At 53.6% G+C, this 15184-nt stretch overlaps 1 protein-coding gene and 2 long non-coding RNA genes across 12 annotated transcripts in view; 2 read left to right on the top strand and 1 right to left on the bottom strand.

Moving 5' to 3' along the window:
- Positions 1-15184, bottom strand: part of RYR1 (ryanodine receptor 1) — a 132406-nt gene that overhangs the window by 62290 nt on the left and 54932 nt on the right. For all 8 annotated transcript variants that reach the window (XM_047835988.1, XM_047835994.1, XM_047835990.1 and 5 more), the window contains 20 exons: positions 13448-13711; positions 12904-13104; positions 12452-12563; positions 11088-11234; positions 8820-9093; positions 7987-8101; positions 7769-7901; positions 7267-7361; positions 5859-5994; positions 5436-5622; positions 5237-5345; positions 4705-4825; positions 4439-4608; positions 3117-3337; positions 2935-3025; positions 1906-2046; positions 1353-1516; positions 1157-1235; positions 792-881; positions 176-316 (listed from right to left, as the gene is read on the bottom strand). In XM_047835988.1, coding sequence (XP_047691944.1) covers positions 176-316; positions 792-881; positions 1157-1235; positions 1353-1516; positions 1906-2046; positions 2935-3025; positions 3117-3337; positions 4439-4608; positions 4705-4825; positions 5237-5345; positions 5436-5622; positions 5859-5994; positions 7267-7361; positions 7769-7901; positions 7987-8101; positions 8820-9093; positions 11088-11234; positions 12452-12563; positions 12904-13104; positions 13448-13711 — 2991 coding nt within the window. The remainder of the gene's footprint in view (positions 1-175; positions 317-791; positions 882-1156; positions 1236-1352; positions 1517-1905; positions 2047-2934; positions 3026-3116; positions 3338-4438; positions 4609-4704; positions 4826-5236; positions 5346-5435; positions 5623-5858; positions 5995-7266; positions 7362-7768; positions 7902-7986; positions 8102-8819; positions 9094-11087; positions 11235-12451; positions 12564-12903; positions 13105-13447; positions 13712-15184) is intronic.
- LOC125153098 (uncharacterized) lies at positions 3208-4421 on the top strand. 2 transcript variants are annotated; one of them, XR_007147405.1, is made up of 3 exons: positions 3208-3292; positions 3869-4069; positions 4173-4421. It is a non-coding gene; the product is annotated as an uncharacterized LOC125153098 (long non-coding RNA). The 2 variants fall into 2 exon arrangements; XR_007147404.1 differs by lacking the exon at positions 4173-4421 and having other exon boundaries at positions 3869-4153.
- LOC125153099 (uncharacterized) lies at positions 7285-8414 on the top strand. Of its 2 annotated transcripts, none has more exons than XR_007147407.1 (3): positions 7285-7398; positions 7797-8111; positions 8196-8414. It is a non-coding gene; the product is annotated as an uncharacterized LOC125153099 (long non-coding RNA). The 2 variants fall into 2 exon arrangements; XR_007147406.1 differs by having other exon boundaries at positions 7290-7398; positions 7794-8111.

The raw sequence follows: 15184 nt of genomic DNA, 5'->3' as shown, positions 1-15184 counted from the left end.
TCTGGCTCCGGGCCCCCAAGATTTCCCTGACCCCCGCCCCCCCTCCCCCCACGTCCTTTCCTTGGCCCTTCTCCCTTCTCAACCCCACCTCCCGCCTGGCCCCACACTCTCCTGCCCCCGCCCCCGCCGCTCACCACCTCCCATGACCCGCCCCCTGCCCCGGCCCCGCCCCCACCTGGGCACTTTGGGATATCTTCCGCGTTTTCTTCTTTTCTGTCTTCTCCTCTTCTCCCTCCCTGGCCTTCTCTATCGTCCATTCCCAAGCAATCATGGCCTTCAAGGACTCCTTGATGGGCCAACGGTAAATCTCTTTGTCCTGGGGTGGACAGGAAGGCGTGGAGGTGGTGAGATGGCATGGGAGGGAGGTAGAGGGAGGAGTCCCTGCCTCAGCCTTACTGGCCTCCAGTGTCCTAAGAAGTGGAAAGCCTCGACTACGTGGCTAGGAGGAAGTGGTCCAGCTCGGATTCGAACTCCGGTCTCTTACCTGCTCTGTAACAGAGTCTCCCAAACAAAACTCTCATGATCTCATTTTACTCTGGAGACTGCGAGAAGTTAAATGGCACAGTCAAGGAATCAAATCCAGTCTGACTCTTTCTAAGAGAAGGAACACTAGAAGTCCGGGGTCTGGGGAGGCAGCCACGTTTGAGGGAAGGCAAAGTCCATGCATGCGGAGCCCTAACCCGCAGCCCCAGCTAGATCCAAGCTGATGAAGCTGCCTCACTCCTCTCTGAACGCTCGAATTTGGAGGTTTCATTTTGGACCCTCAGCATTGGGCCCTGAGATTTGCTCACCTTCTCTGAAAAGGTCTTATAGGGCCTCAGCATGGGGTGGGTCTTCAGTTCCTCATCTATGTTCTCCCCATAGGACCAGTTGTTCTGGATCTGGAGGTGGAGAGGGGACAGGTCGCACCACCATGGAGGGGGGGGGCGGGGGGCAGGATGAGGAGGAGAGAGCAGCCTGGGAGACGCAGAGGGGAAACCCTGGAGGGGCAGAGGGCTCTGGAAGAGGCTTTAGGGTCTCAGAAGAGTTTGGGGTCCCAGGGAAATCTGGGGCCTCAGGGAAGACCTGGGTCTGGGGTGGGAGGGCACGTGGGGTCTTGAGAAAGGCTGGCAGGAACGGGGGCTGCTGGGGGGTGAGGGAAGACCCTGACGCCAACCTTGTCAAAGGCCCACTTCTCATGTGTGTACTCCGCAAACTTGTTGATGAAGGAGTCCAGCTTCTCCGGGATGATCACACTATTAGGGGGGATAGGGTGGGCAGACGTTAGCGCTGGCCCATCCTTCCATGTCCGAATCCTTCTCCCTCTCCGTGTCCCCAGTCCCCACCCCGCTCCTGCCCCCAGGCCTCCTCACTTGAGGGTCTCCACGGGCCGAGGGTCAAAGTTGCCTTCAGCATCCACCGTGGCCTTTTTCTCGGCCTTGGATGAATATGAGGCGTCCACGTAGTCGGGGGGCAGGGCCCCTGCGATGGCGCACAGACAGGGCATGGCCATGCGGTATAGCTCTGGATCATACTTCTGGGGATGCCGGGGTGGGGGGGTCACTGCAGGCCTGGCTGAGCCTTCAAATCCTGGAGCCCTAGGGCCTCAAACTCACCCCTCTACTAATCAACCCCTCTTCCCTGAGCCCCCAGACATCAGTTATGGTCTCTCTCCCTGAAACCCAAACCCTCCAAACCACCCCGGCATCACCCCTCTCCAAGCCCCCAGACTAGCGCCCATTGCCTCTTCTGTAACAGCCAAACCAGAGACCCAATCCTAGATTCTCCTGGATCCAAACCTGCAGAACTAGCTCCCTCCCTGAACCCCCGAATTTGGTAATTTCATTCTGGACCCCCCCCACTTTGGCCCCCAAGCCCTCCAAGCAGGCTCCTTTCGGCGCCCCCCCCCCCCCCACGTGCCCGGACCTTGTGGGCCAGTGAGTCAAAGATGCCCCAGAAGAGTTTACGGGTGAGGTGCAGCTCTTCCTCTGAGGTGACCCCGAAGCTAGCCCAGCCTGTGGGGAGGCAGTAATACTTCCAGCAGCGCTCATAGTGGTTGGTGAGGAGCTGGGTGGGAGCAAGAGGGCGACACACAAATGAGGGGCGTGTAGTAGGTGGCCGGCAAAAGCAAAGCCAAGGAGGCCGGGGGCTTTTAGATTATGAAGGGGACGTGGGTCATGCAGGTACTAAGGGAAAGTGCTTATTGGGGAGTGGTCTGAGGCCGTTTATGATGCAAATTCAGCGCTCTGGAGTGGACGTGGAGTCAGGATAGGCATTGGGCCAGGGCCGGATTTGTCTGGTGTCGTTTTACGCAAGTATGTTAAGATTAATCCATGGGTAGGGTTGTGTGCAAATGGACGTAGGGACAGAGTGATCTGCGCTTCTGTGAATTACCATGGCGGGCAAATACACGCAGAGCCCCATGCAAATATATGGTAATTGGGAAGAGGACCTCCACATCCAATAGGCAGGTTGGGGGTTGATTTAGATGTATTATGTAAATGTATTATGTAAATCAGTCCAGACAAGGGGTGTCTCCTTATGCAAACCAGCATGCAAACGAAAAAACTAACAGGAAAGACTGCGAATATTCAGAATAGCTGTGGTGCTATGTATTCAGATGAATGCACTCGTTGGAAAAGCGTAAGGCTGGTGGTCTGGGCGTGCGAGTAAGCGCGCTGATTAGGAAAAACGGTGTGCTCATGCAAAGACGTGCTAATCTAGGCGAGCGCTGGCTCACTGTTAGGCAAATTAAACGCTAACTAGGGAGCGTTAGGGGCCCCGACGACGCCAAGCGACCGTCCTGGAAATCCTAGTACGGCAATGAGAACGCCTCAGAGGTTTCCGTGGGGACGCCGCCCCCGCTTGGCGGGTTAACGGGGCCGGGCGGTGCGTCACAGAAGAGCCCCGAGGCGGCCCGAGGGCGGCGCACGCCGGAGAGGGCTCAACCCTCACCTTGAGCGGCATCTTGGCGAACTCGTTAAGGATGGGCACGTCGAACACCAGGCGCCTTAGCAGGTGCTGCAGCATGGACGGGCGGATGTACCTGCGGAGACAGGCGCGGGGCGGTGGGGGTCTCGCCCCCAGGCCGGCCCCCCCCCCCGCGGCCCCGACCCCGCCCCCCGACCCCGCCCCACCTGCAGAGCGACATGAGACATTCCTCGATGACGTCGCGCTGCGCCTTGGTGAGCGAGCGGCCGCGGGACAGGCGGTACACCGTGTGAAGCATGGAGTCCACCATGATGGCGCGGTGCTCGGTCCCCGCGAAGAGCGGCGCACACTTGGTGATGAGCGGCAGCACCGCCAGGCACAGGTAGCGGTTCAGCGCCAGCGCCATCTCCGTGGTGCTGAAAGTGGCCTGGAGAGCAGAGCGGGGGGGGGGGGGGGGGGGGGGGTGTCTCAGGCCCGCTTCGCGCTCGTGGGGTCGCCCTGGCTTCGGATCTTCCCCCCACACCTGCTCCTCCCAGTCTCTGTGATCTCTTCGAACCATGCAAATTTTCAAACCCACCGCAGCCGAGGCGCCAAGTAGTGAGCCCTCGTTACCCAGAGTAGACAGCCCTGCAGACGAAGTTCTGCATGCTTATGTCCTCTCCCTCACCCTTTTTCCTGTGATACCTTTATACAACTCCAGCCATTTACCACTCCACCCATAGATATTCAGCTTTGTGTCTCCATTCAGACACCTGCTTCCGTTTCACACCCCACGCTGCCGTTTTCGCACCTAACAGAATTAACAGTCGCGTAAAGTCCTTCATCAACTTTCTCCAAGTGTCTCACTTGTAGCCGGGATTGTTTGGATCAGGGCACCAGGAAGGCCCCCCTACTGCATTTGGCTGCTGGGTCTCAGGTCTTTTCATCTGTAACGGTCTCCTTTCCTCCTCTTTTCAAGGCTATTCATTTGCTAGAAAAACTGGATTATCTATCCGCGGAGTTACCCACACTTTTATTTGGGCTGGTCACGTCCACTCACTGTCTCCAATACCTCACCTGCCAGACCCTCGTAAACCCTCGCCAGTAAGGCTTTTACCCCACCGCCTCACTGAACGTGCTCATCGAGGTCACCAGTGACCTCCATTTGGCCACACCAGTGGTCAGTTCTCAGTCTTCATCTTACTCGGCTTTGTCCCCTACTATTCTCTAACTATATAACTATTAAATATCTATATAACTATTATTGTTGCTGTTGAGCGCAGGTCTTTGTCTCCTTGGTGCTGAGCCATCGCCGAGAATGATCATTTCTCGAATAAGAAAGATGAGATGTTGAAGATCTCCACCCACCCTCGCCCAGAACTCAGAGTTCATCTTGGTTTCGTTTTCTATCTTGACGGGGGGTGGGGAGGGAGGATTATGATATGTACACATGCCCAGAACAAACAGAAGCGCTGCCGCTGTGCCCTTGACCATCCTGCTCCCTCACGGGCGGCGGGGAGGGTGGCTCGGCAGGGGCGGGGCTGCTCACCGTGTCCAGCGAGGCGGCCGCCCGCATGTCGGGCAGGAACCCCACGTCCAGCACGTGCAGCAGGAAGTCCTGGTTCTCGATGCCATACACCCGGTCCAGGAAGAGCACCATGGACGCCTTGTGGTCCGGCACGAAAGATGCCGACATCTTTGGCTGTACCAGAGCCCCGTCTGCGGGCCACGAGGGCAGGGGGTCAGGGTTGCCCTTCGGCCCCACCCGCTCCCTCCCCAGCCTCCCTCCCTTGCCGAGTCCTGCCCCCTCTGCACCTTTGCCCAGCGTGGGGATCTGCAGCGGGAGGCTGATGATGCCCACAAGGTCATCCAGGGGCACGAGGGAGCGCAGGATGGCGCGGATCCGCAGGGCCTCGCCCTTGCCGGCTTGGATTAGCTGGAAGATGGAAGGGGGCACGTCATCCAGCACGCTCTGCCCCATTTGGTCGTTAGTCCACCCATCCCTTCCTGACCCACCGGCAGGCAGAGCAGGACTCCTCGTGGGGCGAGCTCTCGAACTCCCAGCCCTGACTCCTCTGCTCCTAGTGCTCCTCTACTGAAACCCCAACTGTCCCCGGCTCTCAGTGCTTGGTCGCCCCCCCCCTCCCACCCCCCCCCCCCCCGGTGGACTGGGAGTTCTGTGAGAGCCAGGCCTAGGGCAGTCTTGGTCACTGGTGTGTCCCCAGGATTGACTAGCCTAAGACCATCCACATCACGAGAGCTCCGTCAGTGTCATCAAGTGCCCGACTGAAGAGGTTCGAGGTCGCCCAGGCCTGCCCCTCCCTGTCCCTGGACCTCCAGCTCTCACATGCATCTCCGGCGCACAGCGTCCCAGCAGGTCGATCAAGGCAGCGTAGAAGGACATGATGGCGTGTCCCAGGTGCACCCGGCTCTCCTCGGGGGGCTCCTCCCCAAAGCTGCAGAAGGAGGGGGGTGGTGTGTGGGGGAGGCAGCAAGGGGCACGGGGAAGTTGGGCTCTGCCGCTGAGAAGGGGGTGGGAGACTCACTGCTCACGCCGCCGGTCCCTGCGGACGCCCGGGCCATCCCGCGCCGGGTCCTCAGAGATGCGAATGGCCTCTTCGATGGCGGCCAGCAGCCCCGAGCCGCCCTCACCCCTCAGAGCAGGCCCGAAGCACTCGGGCTTGCGGATGAGCAGCCGCACCACCACGTTGGCGTTCTCCTCCACACTCTCACCTGGCGGCTCCGGCGGGTCCGGAGGCCTCATGAGCCGCTGCCCCGGGGACCCTGCCCCGGCAGCCCAGGACCCAGCACCTCAAGGGTTAACCCCGGGCCCCCACTGGCCTCTGGACCCTGCCCCAGCCCGCCTGGAGGAATCCCTGCCGAGCCAGGACGGGGACCACACCCTGAGGGAGGCTGGCTGGGTCGGGGACCCCGGCCTCCTGTCCCGCCACCGCCAACTCCTGACTCACCGTTGACGAAGACGGCGAAGCGCAAAAAGTCCAGGTAGCGCTCACCGCCAATAGGGTTCCAGCCGATGTCTGGGTACCCTTTGGCCAAGAGCATGGGGCAGCTTTGAAGGCCACAACCCGCCAGGTAGGACACGACCTGGGAGTGGAGACGGGCTCAGACCGAGGCCAGACCCGCACCACCTCCTCCCCAAGGCTCCCTTCCCTGCCCGTCGCTGGAGCTCTGTGACCTCATTCACGTCTGGATCTCTCGGTGAACGATAATCCTCACCCTGAGCCCTCACCTCCCACCTGGACCGTCACGTGGTCTCCTTCCTGGGTTCCCTGCTCCCCCAGTCTATCCCACGCACAGAAGGACCCTGCAAACAGCCTGAGTCAGGCCACGTCCCTTCCCTGCTTAGAGCCCTCCTGTGGTGCCATCTCACTCCAGGTAAAATGCAGAGGCCCCACAAGACCCTCTGCACAATCTTCCCTGTCACCTCCCTGCCCTCACTTCCCACCCCTAACCCCTCACTCCCCCTGCTCTAACCAACTGGTCTCAAACTCATGAAGCTCACTTCTGCCTCGGGGTCTTTGCACTGGCGGTTCCCCTGCTGGAATGCTCTTCCCCTGATGTCCGCATGGCCCCTCTCCTCCTTCAGAGCTTTACTTGAAAGTCACTCTCTCAGTGAGGCATTCTCTGATCACACTTGTCTAAACTTGGACACCCTTCTGACACTTGATGTTTCTTTCCCCTGCTCACATTTTCATCCTTAACACTCGTCACTAGCTAATACACTATATGTTTTACTTATTTATCTTGTTTATTATTCATCTTCCCAACTAGAACGCCAGCTTCATGAGGACAAGAATTTTTGATTGTCTCAATCACTGTAGTACCCCTGCTGCCTTGGTCAGGTCTGGCACGTAGTAGGTGCTCAGTAAATGTGTGTTGAACGAGTAATACTATACGAGCAGATAACTCTTGTTGAGTGCTTACTGTTTTATCAATGGTTGCATGGACTAACCCATTCTGTGCTCAGAATAACCCTATTGGATTATTATATTCATTCTACAGATGAGGAGACAGGGGCCTGGAGAATTTAAGTCACTTGTCCAAGGCCACACAGCAAGGGAGCAAGGGGAGTTATTGTAAGGTGCTGAACTCTAGAGCCCCTGCCCTTCGTTGCTACACACAGTAGTGGTGGGGAGGGAGTACGGGGTAGGGGGCAAGGAATGTGCCAAGGTCATGCAGCTGCGGGAGGGTGAAGCGTGGATTTGCACTCGGCCCTGTGATGAGTGACTGGGCCCTTGCTCTTTCCCTGCAAATTATTCCCCCTCTGATTCAATCCCGGACCATCCCACAGACTGACTCCCAAATTAGCAGGTGCCCCAAGGGGCCAGGTGGAGGCCAGGCCTCCTCCTTCCACACCTTCTCCAGGTCCTGCTCCTGCAATGCCAAGGCCAGCTCATTGTTGTCGATGACAGAGGCAGCTGCCACGTCCAGAGGCGTGGAGCCCTGCATGCCTGTGAGGGCGAGAGGCAGAGAGAGTGCTCTTCAGAGGTATGTAGTTGACAGTCTCACTCCTGCTTGTCTCACCTCCTCTTGGAAGCCCTCCTTGACCATCCCTTTTACAGCCTGGGTCAGGTGCCTCCACTGGCCCGTGCTTCCCCATCCCAGGGCTGAGCACCCTGGGCTGTCACCGTGTGTCCTCCACGCTGCACTGTGAGCCCTGTGAGGGCCAGGGCCACGGCTGTCTGGGTGGACCCTCAGCACCGCTCATTAAGGGCTACCTCCAGGGCGGGTTGAGAGTGAGTGTTTGTTGAATGACCGAACGAGTGAGCGAGCCAGCAGAGATGGATGCCTGGATAGACTGCTGAGCGTGGGCCCCGGGGGACAGCTCTCCCTCCACCCCGGGCTCGGGTGTTCTCACCCAGGCCAATGCCACTGTTCTCCAGCAGATAGCTCAGGTGGTCGAACATGGAGCGCTGGTTCTGCCGGCTGATGCGACAGAAGTAGCAGAGGAAGCGGCAGCAGCTTGTGACCATCTTGGGGAAGCGGATCTCCTGGGGCGGGCAGAGCGGGCCGCTGGTCAGTGCCTCCCCCCGTGGCCCCCTGCCCTGAGCTCCTCGGCCCACACAGGCCCCTTACCTTGGATTCGCCACCACCGAGGACATTCACCATGACCTCCATGACTGTCTCGTGCATGCCCAGTGCCCGCATCAGGTTCGGGTGTTGGTAGAAGACTTTGTTGTTCATGATGTTCCTGTGAATAGGTAGAGTACGGTGGCGTTTCCGGGGGCCGGGTGCGACCCAAGTCCAGGGAGAGCCCGCAGAGCCTTCACCGTCCCCCTTCACAGATCCCAACCCGTTCAATCTTTACGTCTACTCTGGATGGCAGGAATTAAATTACCCCGATTGTACAGATAAGGAAACTGAGGCATGGATCCAAGGTGGGCTCCCCTAGAGCAGAGACCCTCGCCATGTTGCCTGTCGTATCCCCAGATGCCTAGAAAGGGCCTGGCACAAAGTAGGTGCTCAATAAACGCTTGCTGAGTGAATGAATGAGGCACATTCGACACCGAGTGAGTGCTCAATGCTGTCATTCGTATCATCATTACCACCCCTACGCGCAGGAGCTCACTAGGCCTCACTGTGACTCCACAAGGGAGGCACGGCTCTTCCCCAGCCCAGAGATAAAGATGAAGCTCAGAGAAGGTCAATCTTGTGCCAAGAGTCACAGGTGAGTAAGAGCTGTCACCCCAGAGGTCGGATGGAGAGGTAAGGGGAGGAGACCTTAGCCAGGGAGATGGGCCAGCTACTGGGAGAAGTACTCCGCCGCAAGGACGGGCCCGAAGCGGAGGAAGGAGACATCATTGCATCGGGGGACACGAGCCGGGGGGACGTGCTGGAGCTGGGAGGGCTCCCCTCCTTCCCAGGCGAAGTGCAAAGTCAGGGGAAGGGGCAGAGCCTCAGAGCCTCACCCAATGCTCTGGATCATGAGGTTTTCCTCCTGGGGACCCATCTGCACGATGAGCAGCGATCGGATCTGGCCCAGGCACTCGAGCAAGCTCATGGTGTCCTCCATGGACGATGGTGAGATGGTGTATGCCCGGGGCAGGGCACGCAGCAGCTCCCCGAGCCCGTCGTACTGCCGGTGCAGGAGGCTGAACATGGCCCGGACGAGCTCAGGGCTCTGCACAAAGTCCTCTTGAGCCCAGCGCACCACCGTGTGGGACACCAGCTCCTGCAGCGACTCTGGGAAGGGAACACAAGGGTCAGAACGCACTGCCGGGTTGCGGCCTTGAGCCGAACAACGCAGGAAGGGCCCCTCTTTCCAGCGGGCTTCGCAGTTGCTAACCGCCCCTACCGTCACCTGCCAGGAGGGGGCAGATTCTGGCAGATCTTTTTTTTTTTTTTTTTTTTATTGCTTTAAGACCCTCCCTGTTCTCTTTACCCTAATACCCAGACAGTAAGGGCCCCCTAAAGGTTTCAAGAGGAAAAAAAAAAAGGAATCATTCAAAATACCAGGGCACCATTATAAGCACCTTTGAAATAAATAATGCACCTTTGAAAGCACAAGTCGCAATTCTACTTGTTCTGTGAAAATACTGCTGATTTTTGGGGGCACGTGGGTGGCTCAGCCAGTTAAGCGTCCGACTTCGGCTAGGTCATGATCTCACGGTTCATGAGTTCAAGCCCTGAATCAGGCTCTGTGCTGGACAGCTCAGAGCCTGGAGCCTGCTTCAGGTTCAGTGTCTCCCTCTCTCTGTCCGTCATCCACTCACACTCTGTCTCTCTCTCAAAAATAAATACACATTAAAAAAACAAAAATAAATAAAAGTAGTGCTGATTTTTCCTCCAGAGAGACAACAGACACAAAGGAAAACTTAGACTTTGGTGTCATTTGAAAATGATGTCAAGATTAACGGGTTTATTTTCCCAGTCCCTCCTTGAGACTCATCATCCTGACATCCAGCACCCATTTCTCTCTTTGCCTCTCTCTCCCAACCCTTTTCCTTTCCAGGATTTGGGGGGAGAAAAGACAGAGGTCTCATGTGTCTCAGGCTTAGGAGAAACCTCCACGCACTGACACTGAATGATGGTGTCATATCAATTCACGACCTTCCAGAAATGCTACACAATCTGGCCCTGGCACTTCTTCTTCTTCTTTTTTTTTTTTTAAGTTTATTTGTTTATTTTAAGATAGAGAGCAAGAGTTGGGGGTGGGGGGTGGGGGCAGGAGGCAGAGAGAGAGAATGCTGCACTCTCAGCACAGAGCCCAATGCAGGGCTCGAACTCACGAACCATGAGATCATGACCTGAGTCAAAATCAAGAGTTGGATGTTCAACCGACTGAATCACCCAGCACCTCCCCCCACCCTTTTTTTTTTTAAAGTTTGGGCCTTGCACTGGTGACCTCATCTCCTGCCCCTCGCCTCCTGCTCACTCCCACACTGGCCTCTAAACATACCAAGCATGTTCCTGCCTCAGGGCCTTCGCACTGGCTGTTCCCTTTGTACCAATCATCTTCCCAGATCTTTGCATACCTCACTCCTCCACTCTGACCCCTCCATCTATCCCACTCTCTCCTATCACTCAACTTTATTTTTCTCCTTAGCACCCATGGCCACCTGACATTATGGTATATGTATATGTGTATCTGTTATAATATTCTAAACTCCTGAAGAACAGAGACTGTGACTTTTTCCCCCTACAATATCCCTCAGCCAAGCCAACAGTGCCTTGACTGTTGTAGAATTAAACCCTGTACCAACATCAGGGATTCTGTCCTTGTTGGATAGAGCTGATGTATAGTTTGTACAATGACCCACTGGCCCAACACTTATCATAACAGTGCTTCTAATCCCTCGTCATAGTAATTGTTTCACCAAAAAAAAAAAAAAAAAAAAAAAAACACACCAAAAAACAAAAAAAAAACAAAGAGAAAAACAAAGAAAATCCATGAGAACACAGAAGCCATGCTGGTATAGGAGCTTCCACCATCCCGACGTGGGATGCATGTCTCTGCTCTGGCAGGCCACATGGCACACCGGTCCAACACACATACCCCCACATTTCGGCCACACTTCCAGCATGCCTCTTCTCTCACCCTACCTCCCACTCCTCCTCTCTCATTAATCCACCCCTCCCTTTTCCCAATTCCTCATGGCCTGTCTTGGACCCAGAGGCTCCCCGAACACAAGGCTGTCTGCCCCATCCCTGTCCCTCCCTAAGGCCCCAGTCCTCACGGGGTTTGGCCTCCTCAGCAGGTGGTTCCTCCTCAGGTTTCTCCTCCTTCTTCTTCACCAGCCTCACTTTCTCCAGCAGGCTCATCAGGCGGCTGCCCAGGGTGGCCTCTTCCTCTGGCTCCTCCTCCTCTCCCTCCAGCTGAATTCCTGGAGTTGGTCAAGAAGACAGAGGGTGTCCTTCATCTGTTTGTTTATTCATCTACTCAGTCATTCATTTCTTGGTTCATTCATTCATTTCTCACTCATGTATCCCTTCTTGGGTTTTTCATTTATGTCTCTATATGTTCATATGTTTGTTCATTTATTCATTCTTTGAAACATTTTAAATATTTTTTAAACCAGCTATTGTAAATAGGTTAGAGAACTAAAGGAAACCATGTCTAAAGTATTAAAGAGAAGTATGATGACAGTGATGCCTCAAATAGAGAATATTAATAAAGAGGCAGGTCATATAAAAAAATAACCATATAGAAGTTTTGGGGGCTGAAAAGTACAATAACTGAAATTTTAAAATCACTAGAGGAATACAATAGCATATTTGATCTGGTAGGAGAAAGAATCAGTGAACTTAAAGTTAGGACAATAGAGGTTATCCAGTCTGAAGAATAAAAAAGAATGAAGAAAAACTAACAGAGCCTTAGAGCCTGTGGACCAGAACATCACAAAATATATCAATATATGCATAATGGGAATCCCAGAAACAGAAATGAAAAATGGCCACAAAAATGTGCAGAAATAATAGCCCCAAAGTCCCTCAAATCTGATGAAAAATATTAATCTATACATCCAAGAACCTTAACAAATTCCAAGTAGGATAAAATCAAAGAGCTCTACACTTAGACACATCATACCCACCTGTTTCAAAACAAAGGCAAACAGAAAACTTGAAAGTCAGCCAGAGAAAAACAACTCATCATATATAAAAGAATCTCAGTAAGATTATTAACTAAGTTATCAGAAACAATGGAAATTATCCATTCATCCCACCAGACACCCACCATCTCTCCATTCAATTTTTAATCATTCATCTATCCATCCATCCATCATCCTTCTCTTTATCCATAAGTCCACTCAGTCATCTCTTCACCCATTTCTTTACTCATTTATCTCTTTACCCACCCATTTACACACTCATCACTCACTTGCTGATAGCCATCCATCCATATATAATCTGCTCAAACACCCATATAAGCTTATCCTTCCACTCATCCTCTATCTGTTCACTAATATATCTGTTCATTCATTCGTTCAACCAAAAGTTACATTGCACCAAAACTGTAAATATTTAAGATCAGGAAATCTTAGGGAAACTTCAGGAAAGGTCACAAGAGAAAGTCTGGGAGAAGGGTTCTCTGATCTCTTACCACAGTGTGCCAGCAAGTCTTGATGAAATTCAAGCAAATCCTGGCGGACCTCTTCAGGGAGAGGACAATCTTCGTCATCCTCACCATCTTTGAAGTGCAATAGCATGTTTATCTAGGGGAAGGTCATAAGTTAGAATGAGGGTCAGAAGCTCAAGAGCAGAAATTCTGAGATCAAGGATTAAAGATCCAATTGTGAGTCCCTGTCTAAGGCCATGAGTTAATGAAGACTATCTGAGAAATTAGAGGTTTGAAAGGAGTCAGGGTCAGTCTGAGGTCCTACTAAGAGGTCCTATTGGTTCAGAGAGACATAGAAGAGTGAGAGATAAATATATCAACAGGGTCAGGGGTCAGGCCTGAGCTTGGAGGTTTAGTACCATCAGCGATCAGAGTGGGGGGAGGGGTTGATGTTGGGATTTAAAAATAATGCCAGCTGGGATCAGGGGTCAGAAGACCTGCTCCTGGGGTGGGGAGCGGAACTCGCGAGTACGTCGGGCAGTCTCAGCTGCGGACATGGTGAAGGCTTTCATGAGGAGGCCATAGCGGTCCCGCTGGTTGGCCTGGAGTTTGTCCACGTAGCGCTCCGCAAAGGCTGCTAGGGATTCCACACGGTGCTGCAGCTCTTGGTCACAGAAATACTCCAGCAGGTGGCACATCTGTGGGAGGACAGCCATGCAGTAGGGATGACGGCGGTGAGACCATCAGGACTTCCTTAAAAACTTTTCTTGCTTCCTCTCCCCTCTCCATGGCCCTGCCCCATCTGCCGCCGTCATTTCCTGCCTGGATCCTTAAGCCAGACTTCTCCGTGGTCTCATCCCTCCAATTCACTTGCCACATGGCAACCAGAGAGGCCATTTGAAGCCAGAAGCATGCCAACCACCTGTGGCACTTCCACAGCTCCCCACTGCCTCAGGGCAAGGACCAGACTCACCCCCCACCAGATCCTGTGTTTTCCAGCCCAGATGAGTGGAGGCTGGAGAACAGGAAGAACCAGCCTACCTGTAACTTCACAGACTCTGGCAACTTCATCTGGAGCAGCCCTTCCTCCAGGCCTTCTTCTTTTTCCCCTTCGGCTGTCTCCTCTTCCTCTTTTTCCTCATCTTCCTTCTCCTGTGCCTCTTCCTCCTCATCCTCTTCCTTCTCCTCTTCATCTTCTTCTTCCTCTTCCTCCTCTTCCTCTTCCTCTTCTTCTTCAGTGAATACTTCAGGCTCAATCATCTTCAAGATCTGTTTCACATCCTCATCATCAAAGATGCCCATCACCTATAGGACAAAGCCTGGATCCTTCACTGTGGCCCACAAGACCTCAAATTAAGTCCCAGCCTCACTCCCCAACCTACTTCTCCTGAATATGCCAAATTCATTCCTGCATGGGCTAGATGTGATTCCTCCGACACAGAGAAGTGTCACCCCCTGCCCTGCTCTCCAGCCTCCTTAAGATCCCCCCAGATCCACACCCTGTGTCCCACCTAAGCACATAGCCAACCAGACCACAGAGCCAAACATGAGCGCCTCTCCCTTCACTAGCAAATGTTCTTTCTCCTAAACTTGAGCATATGTGACTCTGAAACAGACCATACCCTACCCTGATGGATGCCTTCATAGCTCCTAGCATATGCTAGCACTCAGTAAACATAATGAAAATGCTAACAGATGGAGGGAGAGAAGGTAGATGAAAGGGAAAAACAGTGGGGAGAAGAGAGATGGGTAAGTGGGGGAGGGGGGACTGGGTGGCTGACTTAACAGATGGGATATCAGAGGTCTGAAGGGAGAGAAATTGATGGGAAGATATGGATGGGAAGATGAAAGTAAAGGTGGAGGAAGAGACGGGCGGATAGATGACAGGATATGTAGTGTATGGGTGGGTGGGTAGGTGGATGGATGATGTGACAGGTGCATGAGTATGTAAATGAGTGGATGGGTAAACAGATACATGGGTAAATAGCCAGGGGATGGGATGAAATGGGATGCGTGGATGATGGATGGGTGAATAGTTTGGGCACGAAAATTTGGATGGATGTATATATTCATGAGTTATCATATGGGTATGTGAATGAAAGGGCCCATGAAATAGAGGATGAAGAACGGGTGGATGGGAGGTGGATGAATGGGTGTAGATGGTTGGGCGGATTTGTGGGTAGGTGGATGGGTGCACATACATATGGATTGAGAGATGCATCGGTGAACAGACAGGTAGGTGGAAGATGAAGGAATGGATGAATCTGTAGATGGGTGGATGGATGGAGGCACAGGGGGAAAGCGGATGATAGCTGGATGCATGAAAGGAAAGACAGATTAATAAATAAGTGGGTAGGTGGATAAATGAACAGACGGAATAGTGGGTGTACTAATGTATGAGTAAATGGAAGGATGAATGGAAACTAGATTGAAAACTGGATGGATGGTACATGAATGGATGGATGGATACGTGGGCAGAAAATAGAAGAATAAGTGGATGGTCTTGTGGATGGGAAGATGGGAGTTTGAATAACTGGGTGGATGGAAAGGTAGGTGGAGGATGAATGGATTGATGGATGAATGATGGTTGTTTGGATGGACGAATGGAAAGAAGGGGGAAAACAACGATAAGCAGATTAACAGATGACAGATGAACGGATGGGAGGAAAAGTGAACAAAGGATGGAGAGATAAACGGGCGGTTGGAGGCACAAATGAGAGGGAGGTTGACGTACGGATGGGTGGATTGTTTGGAATGTGGAAGAAGAACGGGACAGAA

This window comes from Prionailurus viverrinus, chromosome E2 (assembly GCF_022837055.1).
Source record: "Prionailurus viverrinus isolate Anna chromosome E2, UM_Priviv_1.0, whole genome shotgun sequence".
Lineage (NCBI taxonomy): Eukaryota > Metazoa > Chordata > Mammalia > Carnivora > Felidae > Prionailurus > Prionailurus viverrinus.
Note: the sequence above shows the minus strand (reverse complement) of the source record. Positions and strands in the feature narration are given on the sequence as shown.